This window comes from Saccopteryx leptura, chromosome 10 (assembly GCF_036850995.1).
Source record: "Saccopteryx leptura isolate mSacLep1 chromosome 10, mSacLep1_pri_phased_curated, whole genome shotgun sequence".
Classification (NCBI taxonomy): Eukaryota; Metazoa; Chordata; class Mammalia; order Chiroptera; family Emballonuridae; genus Saccopteryx; species Saccopteryx leptura.
In genome coordinates this window covers 76,458,683-76,481,554 of record NC_089512.1, presented here as the reverse complement: position 1 = coordinate 76,481,554, position 22,872 = coordinate 76,458,683, and the positions used below count along the sequence as shown (strand labels likewise).

Here is a 22,872-nt window from a genome sequence, read left to right as displayed (position 1 = left end):
AAAACGTGCAATGTACTCCTCAGCTGCCTTAACGTCAGTACTCGCAGCTTCTCCATGCCTCACCACTGAATGGATGCCAGATCTCTTCTTGAAATTTTCAAACCGCCATGACATGCCTTAAATGTATTTTCTGCTGCCTCTTTTGAGGTCAATGGTACTTTCTTTTTCAAGTCACCATAAATAATATGTGCCTTTTTGCATGTTACAGTCTCCATCACTGTATCTCCTGCCAGCTCTTTATCTTTCACCCACACCAGCAGAAGCTTTGCCATTTCTTCATGAATATTTGTCCTTAATTTGGATAGAATTGTAGTTCCTTTCACTGGATTTGTGCTTTTGATGGCATCCTTTTGTTTAAGGATGGTACAAATTGTAGATGTATTGTGGTCATACAGCCTTGCCAGTTCAATCACTCTATACCACGCTCATGTTTTTCTATTATTTCTTGCTTTACTTCAGAGGTCAGGAACCTTTTTGGCTGAGAGAGCCATGAACACCTCATATTTTAAAATGTAATTCTATGAGAGCCATACAATGATCCGTGTACGTTATGCATTATTCAATAAAAATTTGGTGTTGTCCCGGAGGACAGCTGTGATTGGCTCCAATCACCTGCAACCATAAACATGAGCGGTACGAAATGAATGGATTGTAATACATGAGAGTGTTTTATGTTTTTAACATTATTATTATTTTTTTATTAAAGATTTGTCTGCGAGCCAGATGCAGCCATCAAAAGAGCCACATCTGGCTCGCGAGCCATAGGTTCCCGAACCCTGCTTTACTTCTATCAACATCATTCTCTTCTTCTCACCACTGTCCTTTACACTCACTTTCTTCAGCCCCATGATAGCACATAAAAAAAGTTAGTAAACAATGCAAAAATGATGCAAGAACGAGTGCAACACATGAGATTCAACTCGATTCTGTGGGTAACATGTGAGAAAGAATGAGATGCTGGTGTTGTGTTGCCAACACTGGACCTGTGCGCCAACGAGCCAACTAGCGGCAGCTTCCCGAATCATGACTCCTATCTCGGAATTTCGCTCGAATCTCGGACAATAATACAGACCGAGTCGCAGCTTGTATCTTAAAAAATTCGTATGTCAGTCTGCTCCTATCTCAAGGTACCATTGTATAGCATCTTTACATGCAAATAGAGTTCATCTTGGTGAAAGAAGTTATGGAAAATGTTTTGCCAACACCAAAGGCTGTTGATAGTGTTTAAAGGAGACACTTCCTTGGGAGATCTAACACTTCAGGTGCACTTTGGCTTTTTCCACCAGACCAACATTATCAGGGGGGCCAAACTGATTTTGGACATCTTTAGGACAAACATGAAAAACTCTAATTCATATGACTATTATATTTCTCACCTGAAATGTTTTAGCTCATATCATATGGCTGAATTTGGCATTTCACTCTGTATACTTTGCTATTGCTGGACAGACAGTAAGGCAGAGAGATTACAAATGCAAGCTCCAAAGTCAGAATATCCATGTTTGCATTAGATTCACACACTTAGCTGGCATGGTGTGACTAAACTTACATGAGCAACAAACTCATCATCCGTTAGATGAAGGTAAGCATAATGGTTATAGGGATATAATAGAATAAAGTAAGATAATATATGTAAATAGCACTTCACACAGTAGCTGGTATGTAAGGAGTGCTTGTTATGATGACAGTTATCCTTATTTTAATTAAACTTTATTTATGAAATCTGACAATGTACTTCATTTGCCATTATAACCTATAGAAGATGATGTAGAGGTTGACCAGATATTACTGATGCTATGTGCTCATTTTGTAGATGAGAAAACTGAGGTACAGAAATGAGGCAAAATAATCCATATCTATACGGAACAGGCTCTAATACTCAGATCTTTAGAATGCATGTACAGTGCTGATATACGCAAAGAGAAAAGTTTTGGACTTAGAAGATCTAGGTTTGCCACTTCAATGAGCAGACATTCAGTTTAATCTTCTGCAAAATGGATGTAAAAGTAGCTGAATTGAAAATGTTATGGTAGCCTGACCAGGCTGTGGCTCAGTGGATAGAGCGTCGGACTGGAAAGCGGAGGACCCAGGTTCGAGAACCCGAGGTTGCCAGCTTGAGTGCAGGCTCATCTGGTTTGAGCAAAGCTCACCAGCATGGACCCAAGGTCACTGGCTCAAGCAAGGGGTTACTCGGTCTGCTGAAGGCCCACGGTCAAAGCACATATGAGAAAGCAATCAATGAACAACTAAGGTGTCTCAACGAAAAACTGATGATTGATGCTTCTCATCTCTCTTCGTTCCTGTCTGTCTGTCCCTATCTACCCCTCTCTCTGACTCTCTCTCCGTCTCTGTAAAAAAAAAATGTTATAGTAAATGAGATCGAATATAAATATAAAAGTGCCTTGTAAACAGCTGAATGCTACAAAACTGATACTTAATATTACGATTTTTTCTTCATTAAAAAATGTATGTGAACACAGAACCTAGAGTACACATCAGCCTCTCAAAGTACCACTCAAGAACGCCCTGGATAGTTTTTCATGGTCAGGCTCCATCCAGTGTGACCATTTACTCTCTGTTCTGTTTGAATGCCAATCACTCAAAAAGCAGCACCTTGGACAACAGCCAGCGTCTTCCTTCTGGCACCTACAACATTCTCAAGGCACTTTTTTACTGACTGCAAACTACTGTTGCCTTACCTTACATTCTGACCTTCACAAGGAAGCACAAATAGAAACTCCACTTCACTTCCACCCTTACGTACTGCAAATTCAGAAGACGGATGTCCACATGGAATCAGAGCTTTCTTTTGTTTGTTTGTTTGTTTGTTTGTTTTTTCACATGCACACTCACATTTTCTGATAGAAACTGAAGCTGAAATTTTCTGTTTTCATTCCAAGATTGCTGTCTCCTCAGGGTGGGACTTTTAAGGTTATTAAGCAGTGTGATCCCTAAAGGACATGCCTTCCTGACGCTGAGCATGTTTGTACAGTATGAGCCCTCACAGACAGCACAACCTTGTTTAGGAGCAAAGTGTTTCTGGTGATTTTACACAGAATGACCCCACGGGGGAGGGGGTTGTGAGAAGTCCTTGGTTTTCCTCCAGCCATGTTTCCATCTGATCCCTGTGTTAGTGTTAGTTCTCTCTGAGTTTCTGTCGGATATGAAGCCTGGTACTTGGCTGAATGGTTTTATTATTATTATTATTACATTTTTAAAAATTAATTTTAATGGGGTCACATTGATAAATCAGGGTACATATGTTCAGAGAAAACATCTCTAGGTTATTTTGACATTTGATTATGCTGCATTCCCATCACCCAAAGTCCAATTGTCTTCAGTCACCTTTTAACTGGTTTCTTTGTGCCCCTCCCCTCCCCCAATCCCCTCCCTCTCCTCCCCCCACCCTGTAACCCCCACACTCTTGTCCATGTCCCTGAGTCTCATTTTTATGTCCCACCTATGTATGGAATCATAGAGTTCTTAGTTTTTTCTGATTTACTTATTTTGCTCAGTATAATGTTATCAAGGTCCATCCATGTTGTTGTAAATGATCCGATGTCACCATTTCTTATGGCTGAGTAGTATTCCATAGTATATATGTACCAAAGCTTTTTAATCCACTCATCCACTGACGGACACTTGGGCTGTTTCCAGATCCTCACTATTGTGAACAATGCTTCCCTAAACATAGGGGTGCATTTTTTTCTTTTCAAACAGTGTTATGGTGTTCTTGGGGTATATTCCTAAAAGTGGTATAGCTGGGTCAAAAGGCAGTTTGATTCTTAATTTTTTGAGGAATCTCCATACTGTTTTCCACAGTGGCTGCACCAGTCTGCATTCCCACCAGCAGTGCAGGAGGGTTCCCTTTTCTCCACATCCTCACCAGCACTTATTCAGTGTTGTTTTCTTGATGAGCACCATTCTGACTGGTGTGAGGTGATATCTCATTGTGGTTTTCATTTGCATTTCTCTAATGATTAATGATGTTGAGCATCTTTTCAGATGCCTATTGGCCATCTGTATGTCCTCTTTGGAGAAGTGTCTATTCATTTCTTTTGCCCATTTTTGGATTGAATTGTTTCTCTTCCTGGTGTTGAGTTTTACAAGTTCTTTATAAATTTTGGTTATTAACCCTTTATCAGACGTATTGTCGAATATGTTCTCACATTGTGTAGTCTGTCTTTTTATTCTGTTCTTATTGTCATTAGTTGTGAAAAAGCTTTTTAGTTTGATATAGTCCCATTTGTTTAACCTGTCTTTTATTTCACTTGCTCATGGAGGTAAATTGGCAAATATATTGCTGCGAGAGATGTCGGAGAGCTTACTGCCTATGTTTTCTTCTAAGATGCTTAAAGTTTCACGGCTTACATTTAAGTCTCTTATCCATTTTGAGCTTATTTTTGTGAATGATGTAAGTTGGTGGTCTAGTTTCACTTTTTTGCAGGTAGATGTCCAATTTTCCCAACACCATTTATTAAAGAGACTACCTTTACTCTATTGTATGCTCTTACCTCCTTTGTCAAATATCAGTTGTCCATAAAGCTGTGGGTTTATTTCTGGGTTCTCTGTTCTGTTCCATTGATCTATATGGTTGTTCTTATGCCAGTACCAGGCTGTTTTGAGTACAATAGCCCTGTAATATAACTTGATATCGGGAAGTGTGATACCTCCTGCTTTATTTTCCTTTTCAAGATTGGTAAGGCTATTCGTGTTCTTTTTTGGTTCCATATAAATTTTTGGAATATGTGTTCTATATCTTTGCAGTATGTCATTGGTATTTTAACTGGTATTACATTGAATTTATAAATTTCTTTGGGTAATATAGACATTTTAATGATGTTTATTCTTCCTAACCATGAGTACGGAATATGCTTCCACTTGTTTGTATCTTCCTTGATTTCTTTTATCATGTTTTATAATTTTCCAAGTACAAGTCTTTAATCTCCCTGGTTAAATTTACTCCTAGGTACTTTATTTTTTTGGTTGCAATAGTGAAGGAAATTTTTCCTTAATTTCTCTTTCAGACAGTTCATTTGTGGTGTATAAAAATGCCTCTGATTTCTGAGTATTAATTTTATATCCTGCCACCTTGCCGAATTTATTTTTCAGGTCCAGTAGTTTTTTGACTGAGACTTTAGGGTGTTCTATATACAATATCATATCATCTGCAAATAATGATAGTTTTACTTCTTCTTTTATCCTTTTATCCTTTTATTTCTTCTCTTGTCTGATTGCTGTGGCTAGAACTTCCAGGACTATGTTGAATAAGAGTGATGACAGGGGCCACACCTGCCTTGTTCCTGATCTTAAGGGGATTGCTTTTAATTTTTGCCCATTGAGTATGATGTTGGCTGTGGGTTTGTCATAGATGGCCTTTATCATGTTGAGGTATGTTCCCTGTATTCCCACTTTGTGAGAGTTTTGATCATGTATGGGTGCTAGATTTTATCAAATGCTTTTTCTGCATCTATTGAAATTATCATGTGGTTTTTCTCCTTCCTTTTGTTTATGTGATGAATCACATTGATTGATTTGCAAATATTGTACCAGCCTTGCTCCTCCCAAGAATAAATCTCACTTGATCATGGTGTATGATTTTTTTCATATATTTCTGGATCCAGTTTGCTAATATTTTGTTGAGGATTTTAGCAACTAAATTCATCAGGGATATTGGCCTATAATTTTCTTTTTTTGTGTTGTCTTTGCCTGGTTTTGGAATCAGAATTATGCTCGCCTCATAAAAGGAGCTTGGAAGTCTTCCTTCCTCTTGAATTTTTTGAAATAGCTTGAGAAGGATAGGAGTTAGTTCTTATTTGAATATTTGGTAGAATTCACTTGTGAAGTCATCAGGCCCAGGACTTTTCTTTGTTGGGAGTTTTTTGATAACTGATTTGATATCATTTGGTGTAATCGGTCTGTTTAGGTTTTCTGATTCTTCCAGATTGATTTTTGGAAGATTGTATGTTTCAAGGAATTTGTCCATTTCATCTAAGTTGTCTAGTTTTTTGTCATACAGTTCTTCATAGTATTTTCTTACAATATTTTGTGTTTCTGTTGTGTCGGTTGTTATTCTCCACTCTTATTTCTAATTTTATTTATTTGAGTCCTGTCTCTTTTTTTCTTGGTGAGTCTAGTTAAAGGTTCATCAATCTTGTTTACCTTTTCAAAGAACCAGCTCCTAGTTTCATTGATCCTCTGTATTGTTTTTTTAGCCTCTATGTCATTTATTCCCGCTCTGGTCTTTATTATTTCCTTCCTTCTACTACATCTGGGCTTTACTTGCTGTTCTTTTTCTAGTTCTTTTAGATGCAGGGTTAATTTTTTTATTTGAGCTTTTTTTCTAGCTTTTTAAAGTATGCCTGTAGTGCTATAAACTTCTTTCTCAGTACTGCTTTTGCTGTGTCCAATAAATTTTGAGGTGTTGTATGCTCATTATCATTTGTTTTTAAGAATTTTTTATTTCTTCTTTGATCTCATTGTTAATACATTCATTATTTAACAACCTGCTATTTAGTTTCCATGTGTTTGAGAATATTTGAGTTTTTCTGTTGTGGTTGATTTCTAGTTTCATGCCATTTTGATCAGAGAAAATGCTTGATATGATTTCAATCTTCTTAAATTTGTTGAGACCACTTTTGTGCCCTAACATGTGGTCTATCCTAGAGAATGTACCATGAGCACTTGAAAAGAATGTATATTCTGCTGCCTTAGGGTGAAAGGTTCTGAAGATATCGATTAAATCCAGTTGATATAGTGCGTCCTTTAAGTCTGCTGTTTCTTTGTTAATTTTCTTTCTTGAGAATCTATCTAGTTATGTTAGTGGGGTATTGAAATCCCCTACTATTATAGTATTGCTATTGATCTCGCCCTTTATATCCATCAAAGTCTGCTTTATATATTCAGGTGCTCCTGTATTAGGTGTGCAGATATTTATAATGGTTATATCTTCTTGCTGGATTACTCCCTTTATCATTATGTAGTGGCCTTCTTTATTGCTTACTATATCCTTTGTTTTAAAGTCCATTTTGGCTGATATAAGTATTGCTACCCCAGCTTTCTTTTCATTTCCATTTGCATGAAATATATTTTTCCATCCTTTTACCTTCAGTCTACATGCATCTTTTGTTTTGAGGTGTGTCTCTTGTAGATAGCATATGTACAGGTCCTGTTTTCTTATCCATGCAGCTACCCTATGTCTTTTGATTGGATCATTTAATCCATTTACATTTAAGGTTATTATTGATATGTAGTTGTTTATTGCCATTTTCTTCTTTAACATTGTGTTCCTCTTTTGTTCTATTCTTTTCCCACTTTAATCTGTTTACAACAGGCCCTTTAACATTTCCTGCAGCATTGGTTTGGTTGTAATGAATTCCTTGGGGGTTTTTTTGTCTGAAAAGCTTTTTATTTCTCCTTCAATTTTAAATGATAACCTTTCTGGATAAAGTAGTCTTGGTTGTAGGTTCTTGTTCTACATTACTTTGAATATTTCTTGCCATTCCCTTCTGGCCTCAAGTGTTTCTGTTGAGAAGTCGGATGTCATCCTTATGGGGGCTCCTTTGTAGTTGATAGCCTTTTTTTCCTTTTGCAGTTTTTAATATTTTCTCTTTATTGCTTAGCTTTGGTATTTTAATTATGATGTGTCTTGGTGTAGGTTTCTTTGGGTTTCTCTTTAACAAAGTTCTCTGTGCTTCTTGAACTTGTGAGAGTTTTTCCTGCATTAATTTAGGGAAGTTTTCAGCTATGATATGATTGAACAAAGTCTCTAACCCTTGTTCTTTCTCTTCTTCTTCAGGAACCCCTATGATGCGGATGTTATTTCTCCTCAGGTTGTCACAGAGCTCTCTAATAGTTTCCTCAGACTTTTTGAGTCTTTTTTATGTTTTCTGCTCTGCTTCCATGCCTTTGTCAAACTTGTCCTCCATCTCGCTGATTTGATCCTCAGCTTCATCCATCCTGTTTTTAATTCCTTCCATTGTGGTCTTCATTTCTGATATTGTATTTGTCATCTCCAACTAATTATTTTTTAATATTTCAATATCCTTTTTTTATAGTTGCTATTTCTTTATTTAGTTGTTCATAATGACCACCCATTGTTGTTCTAAGATCCCTAAGCATCCTTACAATCATTATTTTAAACTCTGCTTCCAGAAGTTTAGTTATTTCCATATCACTCAGCTCATTTCCTGGAGGTTTCTCCTGTGGTTTCATTTGGATTGTACTTCTCTATCTTCTCATTATGTCTGTGTGTTTGGGTGTATTGTTTGTAGAGCTGGTTGAGTCTAGGCTTGGTGTTGTCTGCCTCCAGTTTTCAGTTGTGTTATTTCTAGGTCTTCTTGGGTTGGTATCAGCTGTTATATCCAGAGCTTTCTTTGACCTTCCCTATTAGGCCTGCATACACTCATTGACTGCCACATGTTCTAGGAAATGAAAGTTGTCATTGTCATTCTGTTTGCCTATAAGTGAAGTGCATATATTTCAGGATTTAGCAATATTACAGTGGAGAAATTCATACATTGGCATAAAGCATACCTGCTTGAGAACTTTGTGTGGTTTGGCAATACCTACCATACTATGGTATGGTATTGAATACCATAACATCAATTTCAAGACTACAACAAATAAATTTGTACATATTTGTGTTAACTTAGTGTGATCATAGGGAAGGTGAAGAAAGACACATGGGTAACACAGGATATAACTGTAAATCTAGTATATAAAGGAAAAAAGCCTCTGAGTTGACATTTTACCAATTTACAAAGAGAGTGTCCCTAAAGGTGATAGGAAGCAGGAGAAGATAAACATAACTTTAGAAGTTCAAAGTGTCTTCAAGGTGAACTTATTATATAAGTGATTCTACTAAGAGTCAATAATTTAATGATAGGTTTTAGTTTGTGACTTTATCATAAATCATTATTTGAAGATTAATATCTTTTACGACATAAGTGTGGAACTCAGGTTTGCTGAAAATGATAGAGCTACTATAAATATATAGAACCATCTTATGCTGACACATTTTATTTGTTCTTGAAACATAATTTTAAAATATAAAGTATGCGTTGCTTATTATGAATGACTGGTAAGGGCCCGGGCCCCTAATTAGATGCCACTAAGAAAGCAGTCTGACTCGTGATTCTATTTACATATTGCTCAATTTGTTTTTCCCAATAAGAACATGTTTTAAGAGTCACAAAACACCCAACTCAAATTCGGTCTTAATACATGGCATTTTAACCTGTTTCTAGGATTATTTTAAAGTGCACTTATAAAAAAAAACTTTAAAGGAAGAGAGACTTCAGGAATACAAAAAGCCTGCTGGTTGCAAAAGCAGAGGTTGTGACATGGATAGGGGCACAGGGGAAGGTCACAGACATTGCAAAGCACAAGCCAATTCACATGTAACTTCTTACCTTTTGGGCTCGGGATTTGCCTGAGTTCTGAAATCTTTTCTTCTTTTAGATTCCTTTTTTATATCTTTTTTAGCCTCTGGTTCAGATGGGGAGGGAGTTTTGCTCCCTTCAGGGTCTGTATTTGGTGGCAGCCCACTAAGGTACACATGCATTTGTTGACTTTGGAGATGGGGTGGTGGTATGGAGCATATACAAAATGTGACCAGCCACAGGAGAATCAAGAGCGCACACACATGCACAAACAAAAGAAATAAAAAGAAGGATGGATCAAACAGCAAGAGCAAATGAATTCAAACTAAAATAATAAGCAAAAAAAAAAAAAAAAAAGATGCAAACTTACATAAGGAAAATGAGAACTGAAAAGAAAATAAGAAATTCAAAACTGTTTCCATGACAAGATGTATAAACCTAACTGTGAATCAAGTGGCAGTCTTACAATATGAAATCCAGACAATGTGTATCATAATTCATGATGATGTTTACCAGGGAGTTTACAAAAACACTTCATTATTTTATAACACTTTCTTATTCAGTAACATATGTAGAATACAGTGTGACAACCCAGAGAATATAATGCAACTTTTCTCTCTCTCTCTTTAAAGAATTCAGTCCAAGAGGCTGTAACAGATAGTCATCAAAGTGTACATATTTATAAAAAGCAGAATTATGTACAGATACTTCTCAGGTATCAGAGTTTTCATGAATATCTTTTATGCAAATAAAAGGCTATGTGCTGGGCTACTGAACCTGATAATAATGGCAGGTGATGAAAACCTCATTGCCTGTTAAATATTCAAACCTACATTGTTGCATTTCAGAAAATCTACTACCACTAGAGAAAGGAAGAGCATGGAACAAATCCCATGGACATTGCAGAATTGTATAGTTTGTAAAGATGAAGATGAATGACATAGCTCTGATTTAAAATAAATGCAGTCAATTCCAAATTCTCTCACATGTGCATTTCCCCAGAGCTACAGATTTGCAGCATGTCCACCACAGGCTGGGTTTCAAAGCATCTAGTTCTCCTGGGGTGTGCCTTCCCTTGCTGTTGGGTGGGGTGCCCTGGGGTAATGTAGGCTTTTCTTTATAGCAATGGGAGGCTACACACATTGGGATAATAAACTGGCTATGGCAGTGGTGAAATTTATTCCATGTTTTCAGAGCCAAATGGTAATTAATGTTCTTAAATTATTTGCTGTTTTACATTATTCAGAACTTGAGTCTTTTCCTCCAGGAGCTGGGCAATGTCTAAAGGAAGAGAGTACTTAGTACAGAGTTAGGGGAATTGATGTTCTGGTATTGTGTATAAAACCTAGAAAATGAATGAGCCGATGACACTGTGCTCTCTGAAGTTCTTCCCACTGCTATTATTAACCTGAGAGCCTTCCAGCTTCCCCTGCTGGTGGTAGCTCTGCAGTAGACGTGGCTTACCACTTCTGCAGGGCCTTGTCCACGCTGCTCCTTTCACCTGGCAGTGCTCAGCTCTCCACGCCCCAGGGCTCAGCCCGAGCATCTGTCCTCAGGGACCCTGCCTGCTTCCCTGCCCCCACAGCTGAGTTGTGTTCTTTCCTTCCATGCTACCACGGAACTCTACTGTTCCTTCTTGGAGCACCGACCCCCGTGCACCTCTGCCCTTGTCTGGGGCTTATTCAAAATGCATGTTGAATGTATATCAGAGGACCTGACATTCAGTTGGTAATCATTAAAAATCTAGGGAAACAATAATAACAACAAAGGCAAACATAACAAGTTCTTGCTGTATTCTAGGCATTGTGCTGAGCCCTTGATAGCCCCTTGCATCCTCCCAACAACCTCCTCATTAGGACACTATCACCCCTATTTATAGGAGAGAAAACTGGCACTGAAGGTTTAGTTACCGTCAAGGTGATTGCTACCAAGTGGAGGAGACGTGGCTTAAACCCAGACTGTTCTACTTTCAGAGACCGCTCTCGGAGCCCCTTTCGCTGTTTCCTGTAAGTCTCTTGAAAGGAGAAGAGACTAAGTAGACCCTGTGTCCTTTGAGTGTGTGGCTGGTGTATATGTGCACATCTGTGTATACTACTGAGGGTATGGGGATGGACAGAGTTCAGATGACCCTAAGAGCAGAGCCAGGCAGAAAACATAGAACATGGTTTTGAGGAGTACCTTCGGATGGTGCGTACCTGTTCCCGTGGACGTGGGACGCACAGAAGGCAAAGCTGTAGTGAAGGAGGGTAGGGTCGATCATGGCGCCATTTTCCGCCCGTTCAAGCAAGTCTCTGAGGTAGCAGAGATGTCGATGACACCCTCGGACTCCATTTCGGGCACAGTACTCATCTAGCACAAACACCTGGCCAGGACTGAACCAGCCCTGTTTGGGGAACAAAGGAGACACTTTCTTTTAAATACAAGTTGGATTTTTTTTGTTTTTTTGTTTTTTTTGAGGGATGCAAGAGTTGGGGGTGAGTGGAGAAAAGGGTTAAAAAATAGCCAGAACTAACACTTACTGATTGCTTATTAAGTGTCAGCCAGTGTGCTAAACACATTGCATCTGTGATTGTATATAACTCATGACAGGCCTATGAGGCAAGTGTTGTTATCCCTGTTTAATGGATGGAAAATTGAGTGCAGAAAGGACATGGAATTCCTCTAGAGTCCCAGAACTGGTAAGTGATAGAGTCTAGATTAGCAAAAAGCAGGATCCCAGAGAGGGTCTCCCCACTTTCCTAACACTGGACTGTGCACCTTAAAAGGAGTGGGTGTGGAGTAAATCTTTGTTACTGGTAAGAAAAAGATAACATTAATGCTTTAAATTGGTAACGCTTTATACTTTTCAGTGGGGACACACATAGCAACCTTGTGAAGCAGACAGGGCAAGTTTATCTACATTTTACAGATAAAGAAATGGAAATCAGGGCTATTCAGTGACTCACATAAATCAGGGCTATTCAGTGACTCTAGGCCTTCTGCTTTTTCACTTTGGAGCATAAGAAAGTTCTGTGATTGGTCTACATCCATTTCAGGATTTCATAAATCCTTTCACTTTGGAAGCAAACTTTTTTGAGGGAATATAGTCAATAATGTTATAATAACTATATATGATGCCAGGTGGGTTATGAGATAATTGGGGAGGGGTGTCACTCTGTAAAGAACATAAGTGTATAACCACAATGCTGTACATCTGAAACTAATATAGAAACTATTGAATGTAAACTGTAATTGAAAAAAATTGTAATAAAGAAAATAACATAATTTCCCAGAGAACAACATCCTAAGTCTTCATGTAGTGAGTCAGCTATGGCTCAGCTAAACAGAGGAGCTTCTGTGCCCTGGTTTGGCATTGTTTGTTTGTTTTGTTTTTCCCCCTTTGACAATTATTTGTTTTCTTATTTATCTGCTTGCTGTAGGACCAGACACCACTTTGCTAGAACAGAGGACTGGGGTGGAATCTCCGACTTCAAGCAGATTGAGAGACACCAGGATAGAAACTGTTTCCTCCGTATACACTCAGGACAGCAGATGCTCAGAGAGGCCAAGTGACTTGCCGCTCAAGGTCACCCCTGCCCCAGCCTGAAATAAAATTTTTTGAGTTCAGTACCTTTCTGAGGCCAGAAGTACACCCAGTTAGGTGGCATTTTGTAAGCTGGAAATTTAGGATTGTTGTAAATATAAATTTAAATGTACTCTGAGGGTCTTTTCTTGAGTCGCCTCATAAATACTGCTTTGCTGAAAACACAAAAGAAGAAAGGGACTGGGGGCAGGCAGAGGCCACAGCAGTGCACTGAGGAAGGCCTCTGCAACCCTCCAATCTCGTGCTAGTGATCGGGAGAACCTCCGGCTGACAACACGCAGCTCAGCGATGGATCCGAGAGCGGCATCTTTCCTGTTTCAAACGATAAGTTACTGCAGAGGGCGGGAGAGTAGTCGAGGCAGTGGGCTGCCCCTATAGGCAACTTCTTTGCCACTCCATCTGCTACCCCAAATGCTAAATCTTAGAAACAACACTGCTGTGAAAGATTAAAATATATTTTCTACAACTCAGATGACACCAAGTCTTTTGTAGATGCCAAAATAGCTGCTTTGAAAAGAGTTGAAGAAATATCAATTAGGAACTGAATCGAAGACACAAAAAAATTTATGTATCTCTGCTGGTTGGTCTCCAAAACTAACTGAAAAAAAGATTGTAATAATAAGAAAATGGAATATATAGGCAGGAGACAAGGCCTTTAAATTGCTGGTATTTTCTGAAACTTTGGGCTGATAATTAATAGATAGGTATACAAATGGAAAAAAAAACTATTTCATACTTTACATAATTAATTTTGGATTTTGGAGCATATTTTAAGCTTATGTATGGCTAATAGGATCCAAGCTTCAAAATTTTATTTCTGGTTTATTTTATTTTAGACAATTAAGTCTCCTTAGTCTTAGTAATAAATTTCTCAGTGAAAAAAAAGAATTGTTTGAAAAATGATGATATAAAAAAGAAGTCTTGAAAATAATACACCTCAAAATATTTTTCAAGAGTATAGAAATTATACGGAAAGGAAATGAGTTAAGTTCAGAGGCATATTATAACAAGCTTCACATGTGCAATTTATAATTACGCAAACAATCACAGTAGGAAACACATTTAAGAAAAACTGCCTTGCAATGCAAGGTAAGCTTCTCTTTCTTTTTTTTAAAATTAAAGTGATGTGTTCTTTTCCAATTGGGCAGAGTACAGATTTTTATGATAAAGTGATTCCAAACCTGAGATAATCAATGAATCTTTTATGAGATGCAGATTAATAAATCATTAACATAACCTGACTTTGATTTTAAGATGTATTTTTATCTACTATTTGTAATATTTTGGCTTCTAGTGCAGAAAGAATTTAAAATAAAAATTAGTTAGAATTTTTATAGATATTTTTATAGATATTTTATAGTATAGATTTAGGATACAGCTATGTTACTTAGAAAAGAAACAGATTTCCATTATATCTATGTTGATATCAATAATCTGCTAACCTTAGTTAAGTACTGTATATTCTATTACTTTACTAACATATGGATATATTAACCTTAGGGACAAGGTTGAGGCTTTTCTTCCGTGTAAAGTCATTTTGTCATTTTCCCTCACTTTTCTCATCTATAAAGTGAGATTAATAACATTTACCTTTAAGAAATAATTTATAATTTGCAGGAAAAAATAAATTGAGCCATTTTTAGGCTTCCAGCTTTGATAGTATAAAGCACCGAATGTATCTTCAGAAACCCAGGAAAGACACATAATAGTGGTCCCTTGAACTTAAGTGATTGAAATCTAGGCTTAAAACAAGATCGCAAGAAATGCAATCAATGCCCATGCTGGAGAACTGAGCTTCCGAGCACCTAAAGAACCATAAAAATTCCTCCAAAGGGTGAAGATGCTCTAAACACCCTTGAGAAAAAGAAGCCACCCAAACAAATAAACCCAAACCAGTTGAGTTTATAAAAAATGAAGTGGGGCTTTATTTACAAATCATTTTAATCTTTCAAAATAAACAAAGAGAACACATTCCTTTCTGAGATAGGAGCACAGGGTCTTATCATCTGGGCTGGGGACAGAGAGGGTCTTAAAGTCTAAGAAACTGAGTTGATTTTTACAAATTCTCCACAAAGCAGATGCCAAACTCAATTACCCTCTTGGGAATATTTCTCACGTAGCAGCTGAAAGGGGGGAAGCTCAGAGAGGGAGGCTGGGGAACTGGATCGTCTTTATTGATAACTTCCTCCCCTCTGTCTCAACTCAGGAAATCAAGAACACATCTATAATTGTTAAAAGGCTCTGGATTGGAGAAAAGAGCTTCTAACATCAAGGTAAAGAAATACTTCATTTAAAAAATGTGATCATGTTTAAATTGCTGTAGACCAAAGAATATACTTGCCAGGCAAGAATAGGAATCATTAAGTCTGTGATCCAAAGTAAGGCGTTGCACCATCTCAAAGAGGGAAGCGTGGTCAAAGTTACAGGGATTGGACGAGATAAATTCATCCATGCCATGCTTTTGCGCTCTATCTGCGTCTGTTCATTTATACATGTAGAGAGAGACACAATTTAAAGAAACATATCACATTTTCTTTGACATTTCAAAAACACAGGAATTCATTAGGCATTATGAACACTAGCTGTTTCCCATTGCCTCCCACCAACATCCCCAAGATATTCTTTTTACCTCCCATTGTCAACTTGCATCACTTACTGATGAGTTTATTGCATTAAGGCAAAAATATATTGGCATCAATATGTTTGTCAAATGATCACAACTCCAGCGCCTTTATGCCGTTCTTTAAAATCTAAGCACATGACTGTAACTTCGCCTGCGTTTCACCAAACACTGAAAGCAGATCGGATCTTTGCTTATCAATGCCTATTTAGCTTTTTTTAGATTTTTAATAGATTCTGCCATTCCAGTGGTTATGTCTAGAGCAATTTCTCTACAATTGTTGGGATTATCTGGAAAAGGGTTAAGCTGATTTTCAGCACAGTGACAATATTTGTATCCACCCTTCCAAGGCCACATTGACAATTTGGTTTCACAAAAGGTTTGGGTCCCCATCCTCCAAAAGTAAAAAAAAAGAATAATAAAAAAGATTTTCATTGAACCCTGAAGAATAAGTGAAATGGGAATTTAACTTGTGATAGCCAAGGACACTGCCTCCGAGTGTATTTACACAGCTAGCAAAGCTTAGGAAAGAGACAGACAAATTTATTCAGCAAGGGCTATGATCTGCCATGTATTATCGTGCATTAATAATCTCAACGTATTCACACTTTTCCTTACAGGGTGAAGGCTGCAGGCAAAACCTCCTAAGGGCTAACTAATTAATCTCAATATGTGTAACTAAAATACTCTATGCTCAATCGGCAAAGTAACTCAGAGAATTCAAGCAAATCCTGAAGAGGTAGGGATGAAGGTCCTAGACATGAAAGGAATCAGCTCAGTCCACCTCACATTTGTTCACTCTCCTGATAAGCAGACAGGGAAGAAAAAGAATCTTCTATTGAATCAAGCAAGAGCTTAGTCACTCCCCAGCTTGTGATATTCTGATGGAATACAGGGACCTGGCAGGGTCCAGGAACGGTGTCAGGACACGGGGAAAGTCCAGTTTTGACTTGAGAGGGTGTTTGGATAATGTTTCCACGTGTGGCCTTCAGCCCAGGCAGCATTTCTTCCCTCTTATGCTTGGGGAATGGCTGAAAACTTGGGTTATGGTAGCAGTGTGACATTAAGATGATTTCTACTCACATTTTTGATTTTGTGTATCATTTAAATGTAAGTGCTAGATTTATACCCTCCTTTTGTTAGAATTGTCAAATCTTCAGTCATTTTTCATAGAAGCAGCAAGCGGTCAGTGTTTGAACAGGATGTGTTGTTTATGCCTAAGACACACAGAAGCAATGGTTTCCAGAAGGCAAGCTGAAGAATGAGTGTTTTAAAAGCCAAAGCATTCCATTCGGGTGATAAAACACAGTTTTTAGAAGGGATATCACATGTGTAGAAATGATATTAGAGAATAGAAAAGAATCCTCTTTGCTGTGCTAATTGCCTCAAATTTGGATTCAAGGAAGTGCTTTCAGTTTGAGGTTAGGTGCTTTATTTAGGAGAATTCTTTTGTTTGGTTGTTTGGTCTCCAAGCTACATTTCTCCTTTGACTCAGGGTGGTTGGTAAGAGAGGTGGCCAGGAAGTTGATGCTGGAGCAGATAGTTAGCTGCTTCCAGGGAGAGAGAGAGAGAGAGAGAGAGAGAGAGAGAGAGAGAGAGAGAGAGAGAGTCCTTTGGCCCAGGACAAGTGTTTTGAAGCTGTTCCCATTTCAGGCCCCTGTAGAATGGCAGCCCTGCTCTCCAGGTGGCATGTCTGCCTCCCTCAGAACATAGTCTCCCCTCTCCGCTGCCTCCTGTCAGTCCCAGGTCGATTTCGTTCAGGAGAGACAGACAGTGGGGTACATGAACTGCTTACCCTGCAGCACCCCCACCCTGTGACTCCCCATTGGAACAGATAGCTGAGGCACCTTGGCTAGCACCAGCTTCTTGCTCTTGGATTTCTCAGAAAAGGCTGCAAGCTGATGCCAGGCTGTTTCTCTCCAGTTTGGCTCTGCTATTTTATTGCTCTTCAATTATGAGGGTGCCACTGGTCACTTAGCTCAAAGAGAAGGGAGCTCTTCTGTAGCTGTTAGAAATACGGCAGGCGTTTCAAGTCTCTTACTTTTTTTATGTCGAACCACTTAAAAACTTTGCGATGAACTATTTTGCCTGCTGCCCACTCAGGAAACGGATCTGAAAAGGCGACTTGGCTCCTTTGCAGAGACCTGAGACAGATCCACTCTCCGCCTCCCCAATCCATCACAATGCATCTTTCACCCTGCCAGTTCTTGGCTTACAGTACATCTAAAGAACAATTTTGGTTTTACTTATGTTACAAAGCCAGCTTACTGAAAAATAGGCTTTCGCTTGTTTTCTTTTTCAGAAAGTAACCCTATCAACATCCAGATTCATTTCTCCATTTTCCTTTCTTCTTTCTCGCTGGGTCCACGTGTAGAAAGAGCCTGGGGTGGACTTGGAGGTCTGGACTCGAGTGTGACCTGTTTCAGAATAGGGGTGGGATGCTGGCTGAGCTGCTGTCTCTCCATCCTCAGTTTCCTGGGTGTGAAATGAGCTGAACTTCGGCTTCCCTCTGTGCTGTCACTGATCCTTGATCATCCTTAAGATTCCTTGCCTACCTGCTCTATGTGTGGGGTGGAGCTTAGCGCAGAGTTAATTTCTGGCACGTGGAAGGAGCAGCCCCTGGATTTTACTTAGACAAAATCATTTACTCAGAATTGGGCTCCTTGTCTTACTGGTTTCAACAACTCAGGAGTGCTTAATAGAGGGGCTGGCTTCTGTTGGAATTTTTGAGAGTTTCATTGAGCTTATTATATGCAGAAAAAGAAAAAGAAAAAGGAGTGGAGGTGGGGAATGCTATTTTTAGGTGTCAATGGAAGGGATCTGATATTTTGGCTCCATTTGAGCAGGAACATTGTGTTGTACTCTGTTATAGTCTCCAAACTTAGAACAGTACCTGGTATAGAGCAGGCACTCCACAGATCTGTGTTCATCCAAAGAAATAAATTCAGTCCTTCAACACGTATTTTCTATTTTTTTATTTCATGGAACATTGAAATCATAAATAAATTCAATGGGAACAAATTTTTGGAGCTAAAAATAGCAGGTGGTTAAGTGGGTGGACATAGGGGATAAAAAAGACTGACTTTGAGGCTAACTCTGCCTTTTAATCTATGTGTAACATGAGGCAGGTTGATGAGTGTCTCTGAGGCCCATTTTTCTCACTCGTAGCTGAGAACAGTATGTGAGCCTACTGCCAAGCATTGTTGAGAGGCTCTGACAAGGGCAGCTGGAAAGCACCTGGGAGCCCGGCACAGAGCGGGAGCCCAATAGACTGCCGCTGTGAGTGAGTGCACAAGCTTCCTAGTGCTCCAAAGCCAGTCTGGTGAATGTTCTTAGAGAGTAAAGGATGTCTCCAAATTTTTAGCTAATGTTAGTTATAGGTTGTTTCTTAAACCATATTGTTGCTAGGAAGCTGGGTGTCCTTTCCAATTGTTCATCTTTACGCTTCTCCTTTGCCCTGTGTAGTCAATTCCCATGTCCTGTCTGTGGTTTTGCTAGATTATAGAGTCATTTCTCTGTGGACTCACATACAGCTGTATCCTTGGGTAGGCAATACGTTCCTTGAGGGAAAGGTTCTGACCTGTTACTTCCCCTGCCCGCTCCCAGAGGCGGCAGGTCCTTCAGAGGTGTTTATTAATGGGCTTGCTCTGACACCTCCATCCCAGGAAACTTCCTGCTGACTTTATTAAGGAGTCACACACATGGGGATTCAGATGGCATCTTGCAAATCCAAAAGTGGGAACATGTGCTCCTAGAGGAAAAAATCTTATAGAAGGAAACGGAATCTAGGTGCAGGTGTCTTTGGATACCATTCAGATTGTCTGCCTGTGTCTCCATACATGTCTAGGACCATATGCATTACATATGTTGTCTACTTTAAAATAAAACACTGCAGTTGTCCAGCTGTTCCAAATTCTGTTTCAAAGAACTGTGGGTGCTTCCCAAGCAACACCATCTAGTCATTCTTGCACTGTCCCAGTCTGCTCTTCAACAGCACAAACAGGAAAAACGAAATGCTCCTTGCAACTTCATTTCCCCTCTACAAACAATTAGATTTGGTTAAATTTTAAATAAGAAAAACTCCAAATGTTGACATTAGCAAGGGGGAAATAGCCCAGAGCCAAAGTATGAAAAAGTTAATTCTTGAATTCAGGACACCTAGGGATCATTTCTTTGCCAATGTTTGGCAGGTGTCAACAGAAGAAATATGAATTTTAAAACTAGGGTGAGCAAAATAGAATTAGGAGACTCAAGTCATTGCTTAAAACTCCAGTGATATTTGGTTTATCACTTGCTTTAGGGAGATGTATACCAATGCTTATGTTACTATTATTATTATTATTTTAGAAACAAAGGATTGACTACTGCATTTTAAGAATTGATTTTAATCTTTGTCCTTTAACTTTCCCAGATGTAGCTGAGCAGTTCCTAAAATGTGCTTGGTCTGTAAGGGCTCCACATATACTGAAATGAGCCATGAAGCTGTATAGAGTCTGCAGCTGGGGCATAATTCAACACATCTTTCAAACAATGCTACTTGTTTCACTTGCGGGGGTAACTGCATAAAGACTGTGAAGTCCTTTGCAGCATGAGCAGAGGAGTCTAACTTCAGACTAAACTTACATGGGTAAAGCTGATCTCTGTACCCAACTGCATTAGGAAACTCAACTCACTATCCATGGTGTCCATGACACAAAAGTGGGCTGATGGACACATAGGTTTATGGACAGCAGGTACACTTCCAAGTGGAAGCTAACCAAAACCTTTAATCCAAGTTTGCTCAGAAACAATTTTGGTTTGGCTGTAAAGGAATGTTGGGAAAATATCAGTCCCTAAAGCACTACCGTTACGTAGGTTTTATACTCCCATTTAACCTACTTTGTTAAAATTCAAGTGATGTCCCTAATTGACCACCTTGGCATTAATGTTGTTCTTTAATTGATCATGATATTTGGTATTCCCAAGAATGTCATGTTTGATATTCTTTTCCTCCACCCCCCACACAATGGGAAAAATATATATACAATATTTTTCATGATTACTTGTCTTAATAACAAGCATAGTTAATGTGAGCTTGTTTCAGATATAAAAAATTTTTAGATAAGTTTTCAATAAGGTCTACCAAATCAATGTAATTTCCTTCGGGGGAATAATATAGCTTTCAAATTTTTATTTTATTGAGATTTTCCTATTATTTTAACAGCTAAGAAAATGAAGAAAATAATTTAATCCCTTGTTTTTTGTAACATTACATTTTGAGACATTTTGTAGACTAGAGAAAAAAAATTCTGCTGTTGCAAATAATTATGATTGCATTAATAAGCTGTCTGAGAGAGGTTCCTTTCTTTAATGATTTCCTTCTATAATCAGCTAGAGGTAGCAATTTTATCACTGAGACTCAGAACACAGATATGGCTGTTGTTACTCCTGATGGATGCTAGAGGCAAGAGAATAGCTAATGTAACTCTAAAGTCATTGTGAACACAAACTGCAAATTAAAAGGTGACTTTGTATTTTTCTTATTTGGAAAATGTGTACTTGTCATATCTGCTTGACAGTACAAGAGTGAATGTATGGTTTCGACAATAATGCACAATGACATTAGTCAACCACATCAGAAGACATGAAATAAAGAAATGACAATGATTGATGGCAGCTGGCTGTTTACAGATTTTTCTAGAAGAGTTTTTTTTTGGCATGATCAAGTAACCAGGGGATGTTGTGCCCTTCCTGAGCTCTGCACAGCAAGCAAAAGACTGGCCCTCCCATGCCCTTTGCCCTTGAGAATTAACTTAACTCCTTCATGGTTCCTTTGACAAAATCACGCTAACTAGCAAGGCCAAGAGGGAATGGCTTCTTCAGAAGCTGTGAAGGCCACAGTGAATATTGCAGAAACCTTGAACTAAAAATTATGGCAATATACCCAAGGGGATAAATATGAGATGTATATTTCAATGTTAACTTTTATAATTCTTTTTAATTATAACTTATAAATTTAATTAGAGCTGCTTTGAGTAAAAATTGTAATAGAGATTTTGTTAATGACCCCAAAATAAATAAGTGAATAAATCCTATTTAATTTTTCATACTGTTGTTATTTTCAATTTATTTATAGAGCACTTAATGTTTTTATACTCCTCAAAACATGATCAAAATAAATTTTCTCTAGTTGACTAATTAATAATGTATTTTTCTGTAAATCATGATATGACATGCAAATTCTCAGGTGATTAGTGAATAATTTGTTAAATGTGTCTGAAGTATTTAATTAAAAAAAGAAGCTCCATTTAACATGGTCTATTTAGATCATATCACGGTATTTGGATAATTTGGGGTCTAATTATGGGGGGGGTTTATATTTTTAAAAGGTCATTTACTTTGACAATGAGAAGAAAAGTGATTTACAGTGCGGTTTTGGGTCATGCAAATTAAGTTAATACTGAATTAATTCTTTGATATTGCACTTCTGCAATGTAGCAACTGCAAGTTGACAATACAAGAAGAAATAGCAAAAATCTCATGAGATAAAACTATACAAAGGAATTAAGACAAATGAGTATCTGGAAATCTACTAGGATAGCAATGCATTATTGTGCAAATACATGTAAATTTACACAGAACAAAATCCATTCAGTCATCTATTCATCCATTCTTTCTTTCATTCTTTTAAAAAAATGTAGAGCAAAATCCTAAATTCCCACTAAGTTCACATTCTATGGTTAGCTTTTAAAAATACCTCACCAAACATTCAAAAAAAAAAGTAAAGTTAAATATCTGCTTGGAGTGTTAAAAAAATATCTGTCTGCTAGCCAGGGGTACATTTATGAAAAATAAAAGAATAAAGAAATAAAGGGTAAAAGAAAGCAAACTAAAGAAAGAAAGAGAATTAGAAGAAGGACTGTTATTAAATGACCAGAAGAAATGATATGACCTATGACTTCTAAATTAGCATTCAAAATACTCAAGTACATATTTGCCTGCTCTCTTGACCAATTTTTCTAGCTCCCTCTAATGCAGGGGTCTCAAACTCAACTCAGCATGTGGGCCGCAGAGCAAGATCACAGCCCTTCAGCGGGTCGCACTAGGTCTACAAAAGGCAACTGTTACGCAACACTTTTCAGTGTCACAAAACGACCAGAAACTGTAGTTCGTGGATTAGTCTGCGGGCCGCACAAAATTGTTCGGCGGGCCGCGAGTTTGAGACCTCTGCTCTAATGTCAAGTCTGCTCTCAACACATATTTTGGTGGTCAGGTTGTTCCTATATTAATAAAGAAATTGTATACTC

At 38.1% G+C, this 22,872-nt stretch overlaps 1 protein-coding gene across 20 annotated transcripts in view; it reads right to left on the bottom strand.

Annotated features, from left to right (window-relative positions):
• Positions 1 to 22,872, bottom strand: part of CADPS (calcium dependent secretion activator) — a 598,625-nt gene that overhangs the window by 139,943 nt on the left and 435,810 nt on the right. For 11 of the 20 annotated variants that reach the window (XM_066352056.1, XM_066352057.1, XM_066352051.1 and 8 more), the window contains exons 12-14: positions 15,308 to 15,444; positions 11,579 to 11,766; positions 9,414 to 9,572 (exon numbers count right to left, since the gene is read on the bottom strand). In XM_066352056.1, the coding sequence (XP_066208153.1) occupies positions 9,414 to 9,572; positions 11,579 to 11,766; positions 15,308 to 15,444 (484 nt within the window). The remainder of the gene's footprint in view (positions 1 to 9,413; positions 9,573 to 11,578; positions 11,767 to 15,307; positions 15,445 to 22,872) is intronic. The other 9 variants (XM_066352062.1, XM_066352059.1, XM_066352067.1 and 6 more) reach the window with 1 other exon arrangement.